General features: G+C 24.6%; 2 protein-coding genes across 2 annotated transcripts in view; one reads left to right on the top strand and one right to left on the bottom strand.

Annotated features, from left to right (window-relative positions):
- Trf2 (TATA box binding protein-related factor 2) overlaps window positions 1-330 on the top strand; it is a 10,338-nt gene extending 10,008 nt beyond the window's left edge. Inside the window, exon 6 of the mRNA XM_018538836.1 lies at window positions 89-330. Coding sequence (XP_018394338.1) covers window positions 89-330 — 242 coding nt within the window. The remainder of the gene's footprint in view (window positions 1-88) is intronic.
- A 3,941-nt stretch (window positions 331-4,271) lies between these two features.
- LOC108773066 (centromere protein I) overlaps window positions 4,272-6,948 on the bottom strand; it is a 7,237-nt gene continuing 4,560 nt past the window's right edge. Inside the window, exons 2-9 of the mRNA XM_018538784.1 lie at window positions 6,790-6,944; window positions 6,482-6,682; window positions 6,298-6,404; window positions 5,840-6,028; window positions 5,637-5,761; window positions 5,444-5,561; window positions 5,193-5,363; window positions 4,272-4,398 (exon numbers count right to left, since the gene is read on the bottom strand). Of these exons, the coding sequence (XP_018394286.1) occupies window positions 4,330-4,398; window positions 5,193-5,363; window positions 5,444-5,561; window positions 5,637-5,761; window positions 5,840-6,028; window positions 6,298-6,404; window positions 6,482-6,682; window positions 6,790-6,944 (1,135 nt within the window). The 3' untranslated portion in view covers window positions 4,272-4,329. The remainder of the gene's footprint in view (window positions 4,399-5,192; window positions 5,364-5,443; window positions 5,562-5,636; window positions 5,762-5,839; window positions 6,029-6,297; window positions 6,405-6,481; window positions 6,683-6,789; window positions 6,945-6,948) is intronic.

Here is a 6,948-nt window from a genome sequence, read left to right as displayed (position 1 = left end):
TTATATAATAATTATATATCATTATATAATAATATATATCTTTATACAATAATATATATCTTTATACAAATTGTTTATTGTGTTGTAGCACCTAACGTTGCTTCAGTCCAAGCGGCAATTGAACATATTTATCCACTAGTCTACGAGTTTCGCAAGGAGCGAACGCCGGAGGACGAGCTTGCGTTCACATTGAAGAAACGCAAGTTAGGCTTGAACAAAAGAAAACGGGATGAGTTCCTAGAAGATGAGCCAGATTTGTCGTGTGAAAGTATGATCTCTGATGCAGAAGATGCACTTAACGAAGTAGAAACTGACGGCAGTTGGGACTGATCTGTTTTATTTTATCGCTCTACTGTTAAATGTGAAACTGTTGTCTATATCTCGTTTTTTCGATATGATACATACATACTGCTATATGTACAAAGTGTTATTGCTAAAAGTGAAGTGAAGCGTAATTTCGTTTCCATATAGTGCATGAACAAATGTGTGAGTGTTAGGAATAAAAATAGGGATACATATATGCACTTATGTATGCAATATACACAGGAGCATAATTATCAAGTACACATGAAATGAACTGATTATCTAGATAATTACTTTTATTAGCAATATCATATTATAAATACAAATATAGATATATATGTAATATGGAAAACACTAACAAGTGTAATACAAATGTAAATATGAATACATATATGTATATATTTGTATTTATGTACTTCTAAATATATAACTCTTCGCATGTAGATGTATATCTTCTACATCTACACGTATGTATATGCACGTACATGAATATGTATGTGTATTTATGTATGTACAAATATGCGTAGAAAACGTTTTTAATTGTAGAATTGATTAATTTTTTGGAGTTTATTTATCAATAGATAAAACTTATATATGCTTCTTTGGACAAATGACTAGTACAGGTTTTAAAAAAATTGTCTGCATACATGCATATTGTGAATTATGGCCTGTACATTTACGTTTCTATTAATTTTATTGTCATGTTTAATGGTAACTAGTTTTGCTTAATTAAAGTATTGTGCCAAAGATAGATATTCAAAATTTAAAACAAAATGATATAACTTTATCCATTGTAATGATTAGCTTCCACAGTGCTTATAATTGATTGAAATGTAACCGAAAATATTTTAGTTTCTTAATCAATATTTTATAGAAATTATTTCATGGAGATAAAAATCATTTTATTTTATAATTTGGATTCCGTATTCTAAAAAATGCATATTAATTAATATTATTTCGTATTACCAACAGCTCGTTCTCGCTCAAATAACTTCTATTTATTCAAAAGAATTTGTGTATCCCATAGTTTATTTATTATTACTATATTCCTACATTTAATATCTCTTAGTATGTCTTTTTCTAAGTATATAAATATTATTTTGTATGTTTATATTCGCAAAATTTTCTGTACGAGATATTATGGTAGGAATAATTTAAATATTATAAGCACATATATAACTATGTTTATATTTGGTAAAACATTTTTAATTATATAGTGAATCTGTATACAAAGTTACAATGACATAGTAGCATAAAAAGTACGACGAATAAGAAATTTATACAAGATTAATTTGCATTGTTTGGGCGCATACGGGCTGTTTTTATGGCAAACATTATGTAAATGTTAAATTTGACTTTAAAGTGTCTATTACATAAAAGAATGTAGTCTAGTTTGCAGTATTCATGAATTCAGATTCACGTATTACAATAGTGTTTATTTTATTTACGTAAATATATAATAAGAAACTGAAGCTGAAATCGTGACATTAATTTAGAACTGTGACAAACTATTCTTTGTAGAAATTCATTGCGTTGGTGTTTTGTGAAAAGTACATTTTAAAATCACAAGTTTAAAGTATGAAACGAATGTATTGTGTTCAATGAGATATTTATTTTCGATTTACATATACATGTAACTGACTGAAATTGCATATTCTAGAATCTGCAACAAAGACATAAATAATGCGATAGAACACGTTAGTTATTGTTTCTTTTTGTATTAGTCATCTACATATACATTGATACATACACATTAAAAGTATTTATTTATCACTTATAGTATCCTTATATTAATATTAAGCGCATTTGAATCATGTCATTTTCATAAATATTAATTTTCTGAAAATCTAAAGTATATTCATCTGAACAGCCTATAATAATGTTTATTTTGTCCATTCATAAAATATTTTCACGAAAAGAAATATTTTTACACACAATTTTACAAATCTAATTAATTGTATTTTTAGAACTCAGTTTTTATTGTAAAGATGTATATCGGATATTGTGCAAAACATTACACTGAAGGTATAATATAAAATACGTTGTCTTTCTTATATTTCGCGATTATTTACAGATATAAAATTTAACCTTTTGTTTGCAATAAGTTAAAGAAAAGCAATATATTGGTACGTGAAAAATTATTAAGATATAGAAAAATTATTAAAGATTTGTGTAATTCAATAATAGGAAAAATTAATAGAAAAATTAATATATGAATATTGTATAAGTATCTTATCACACATTAAGTACAAGATAATATGATAAGGTATGGCCGATATTTTATTAAATAATTAATCTGTTCGTGCCATATGACATACATTCGTTAAAATTAGTTTCATAATTTTCATAATGTATATATTCTTTTTACACTGAACAAATTTTTTAAGATAAGCCAAAGTCACTGCCCTTAGTGTATTCAATCAGAAAATATAAGACTAAATTCACTAATGAGTATGTGACACAAGCTAGCATATTTTGTTTATTGGAAATAAATGCTATTCTTTGCGTTAATTAATCATAGAAGTTAAAGTTTAAGCAAATAAAGAAGTTGAATGATTAGACATTCGAAATGTAACGATAAAAATAAATTATATCATATATTTAGTTTTCATGATTACTATAGGAACATTTCCTTTTGTTGCATTTAACTTCTTTATATTAATATCTAATAAAATATAGCATATCGGCATATGTGGCCTTATCTATATATGTATATATATATATATACATATCATATTTATGAATTTAAAAAAGAGAAGTGAAATGTTTCCTTGAATCTTAATTTTTAAAAATAATATTTTGTTTTATGATTTATTAACCACTATTTTGATACTTTAAATAATATGCTGTTGATACAATTTTTTTTACACAATTTTTTTGTACAATTGATTACATATTATCTTTTTATTTTACATTAAACTTTGATAAGTGTCTTAACTTAGACACACTATACTTGATCGTTAATACTGAATGGAACTAAACGAGAAACAGAAAATAAGATGAGTTCTATTGTCATTAATAATTCGGACTTCTCTTATCTCTCAATATCATATTTAATACATACAGATATAAAAACGATTGCAATTGGATAGTCGTACTCAATGAAAAAAATACATATTTGACTTATTAAGAACTTTTGTGAAATACTTAATGCAATATTACAGAAAATCAAGAAAGTAGTTTTCAACATTTTTAGTAAAAATATAGTGCATTTTTAAACAAAAAAGTAACTACAAAAGTTTAAATTACATATTACAACTATTAAATATAATAACATACTAATAATATTGATTAAAATACATTTGTAAATGTGTTTTTTAAATATAATCGTTCAACTGAATATTAGACGAATATAATATTATATTTACAAGAGAATTTTTAAAAATACTTCATGGTTCTATTTAAAATGTAAAAACTTTCTTTTAAATAGATATATACAACTGATTCAGATTTAATTAATAAATACACTTTCTTGTAATAATATAATAGATTTATATATAGATTTATAATTATGTTCGAGCAAGCGGTATTATTAGTTTGTAGTTGATAATAGATATGATCTATGAGTGTAACAAATCGTCTTTATTACAAGATTTTCATTTTCATAGATAGGATTTTTGTTATTTTCAGTATAATAATATAATAATTTCTTTTTCGATTTCCCTCTGACTATCATTTATTATTACTCAATTCATCTTTGAACACATTTATTTCATATAAAAACCTGTGGATTATGGATTGCTATACATCTTCATTAAATCATTAAATAGATAATTACATTAAGAACTAATTTTATTTATTGTTAGTTAAAAAACATTCTAATTTAACTTATAATAAATTTTATTGATAAAAAGGAAGAGGTATATAAATATACAAAATAAGCGAAGAGTCATATTCGATTAAAACGGATCTCAGCGCTTAATAATTTTGGTGTGATTTTTACAATTTCTAATTTATACACAATACATATAAATACATATTAAGAAATTATTAAAAACTATAGCATTTTTCTAAAATTTGAGATAGTTATTCATCAAATACTGAGAGGAATTCATCTACTGCCGGAAAATAACAAGAAGCCATAGTCTTAGCAGCCTAGAAAATTAATAAAAATGTCATTAAAAGAACAAGTACATGTGTGATAAAAAATTTAATCAAAATATTTGTTTTAAAAAAGTAAATAATATATAGAGAAGTAATGTGTTACTTGTAATACTTTGTTGAATGTTACCTTGTTATAATAACAATTTGATAATGACCTTGTGAATTTTTTATGATGATAATATCGAAGTTGGAAAAGTCAATCGTTATTTATAACCGAAAAAAATTCCTAATTGTAATGCATTACTTTTTTTACTCGTTACTTTTTTTTTTTTTTTCGGTAAGTAATGCGCATAATGGTGACAAGTTAGTTCTCAAAAGTGATTTTTTCAACCTTAGCACAACTTTAGGATTTAGAGTTAGCATTAGGCTCATTCTACAATTGCGTAAGCGTAGTTGTAAATGATTGTAGTTGTAAGAATTAATCACAGTCCAATATGAAGAAAATGTTTGACCGTGATTAGTCAATTTTTACAACTACAGCCACTTACAACTACATTTACGGGATTATAGAATGGGCTTTAGTCATAAAAAAATTGCAACGACATTATCAAATTGTTTAATACGAAAAGTAACGTTTCCTAATTCTGAAATATGTATAATTTCTAAAATCAATCAAATTTCTTTTATTCTTTTTAAATTATTTTTTTTTATAAATTGAAGTCATTTTAAAAGTCAATTTAAAACTTTCTTTAATATATTAATTTATATTTCTTTACAATAAATTACAAGTTACTAGGTGTTCAAACTTAAAGTTAAAAATTTGTAGTAGATATTTTAATATTTACCTCTTTTGTATTTATTTTTAAGCTTGTTTTACTTATATTTAGTGTGCATTTGAAGGGTAATATAGCATAATGATTGCTAATATTCAATAAAGTCTCCAAATCACAATCTCTTAAATCGCTGCGTAATTTTTTTGAAAAATTTTTTAGAAGGTTACCATTTTCACTAAAAGGCTGTAAACAATTCTTTTAATGTTACTTATTGTATATAATAATAAATTTATTTAACATTTTTATTTCTTGTTCATACATACCTCATCATACCATAATGATTTATGAATATCATTTGCATAAATAGATATAATACGAATTCTTTCTGCATATATATTTAATGGCATAATTTGGCGCATATGTGGACTCATTTTACAATATCTATAATAATTCAAATATCGATAATATAGAATAAAATTAATTTAAATAGTAATGAATTATTTAAAAAATTAATACCTTAATAGTAATTTACAAATTCTTGACAAGATAGCACAACTCTTCGTAATAAATGCTCCATAGATGACTGCTGGTGGTGGCAATGTCCAAGATAATACATAACTACGACTTTCTAATGTACAAATCTTTGAAAGAAACACAAATAAATACTTAAAAATTAAGTTAAATATTTTAATTACATTATTTATAATTTTTGTATATACCTCTTCATAAAATGCTAAACATTCTGATAACAATATAACATCGTAATTATGTATGTTCAATCCACAAACAATAAGATTTTCTAATATGGTTGTAATCGCAAGTACAATCTCTACTAAATCTTCTAATCGATCTTGTTGCAAAAAGGATGATGCATATTGATTCTGTTCTTCAAGCCCTTGTCTTACAAACTGTAATAAATTGTCAGAGTAATGTAACAATTATATGTACATATATATGTAAAGAAAATAAATTATGTAAATGCAATTTGTATTTTGTAAAAAAATGAGTCTTGTGTACTCCTGTCGCAATCAATATTTACATATATATAATTTGTATATATTTGATTAATATTATTATCTTAACGCACGATTTTAAATAAACATAGAAATTATATATGGAAGATTAACTAAAAAGATATGGATTTGTTACAAATTGAGAAAATAAATCCAATCCTTACCAAGTTCGTAATTAGTTTCTGTACAGATCTAATTATTTCACATTTCATATTTAAATTTGATTCGTAAAATATATTTTGTATATGTATTAGAATGTTTTCTCGTAACTCTGAAAATATATCTAAATATAATATTTTCATTTAATATTTTAACATTGTATAAGAGCTAGAACAGTTTTATAATTACCAGTCACCGATATAGAAGTCATCCATTGCAGCAAATCTAGTAACCTTAGCAAATGCTCTCCTGAATTATAATATAAATATTCATCAAAAAACAACTTGACCACAAGTATTCCTTCCTGCATGTATCGAGAAAACTCAACTGTCGTAGTTAAAAATATATCCATTTCTTCCATAGAAAACTTTCCATTTTCGAATATAAATGCTAAAACATTAATACAATGGCTTTGAAATATGTAAAGCTTAGCAAAAAGTTACAATAATAGCTTACATTAGTTTTCTATAATAACAAGAAAATCAATAAACACATACCTCTTGTAAGCGTATTGTAAAGATTGTACGAAAATCTACTTTGATACTGAAAGTCTGCGTATGTAAGAAGATGATGACCAACCATATTTACCAAAAGCGAAATAGCATTGCAAGGCAATTCAACATTCTGATGATACTTTCCTAACTCTTCTATGCTAA

The sequence above is a fragment of the Cyphomyrmex costatus genome, unplaced genomic scaffold, assembly GCF_001594065.2.
Source record: "Cyphomyrmex costatus isolate MS0001 unplaced genomic scaffold, Ccosl1.0 scaffold199, whole genome shotgun sequence".
Taxonomy (NCBI): domain Eukaryota; kingdom Metazoa; phylum Arthropoda; class Insecta; order Hymenoptera; family Formicidae; genus Cyphomyrmex; species Cyphomyrmex costatus.
The sequence above is the reverse complement of the archived record's forward strand: the minus strand, read 5'-3'. Positions and strand labels throughout refer to the sequence as shown.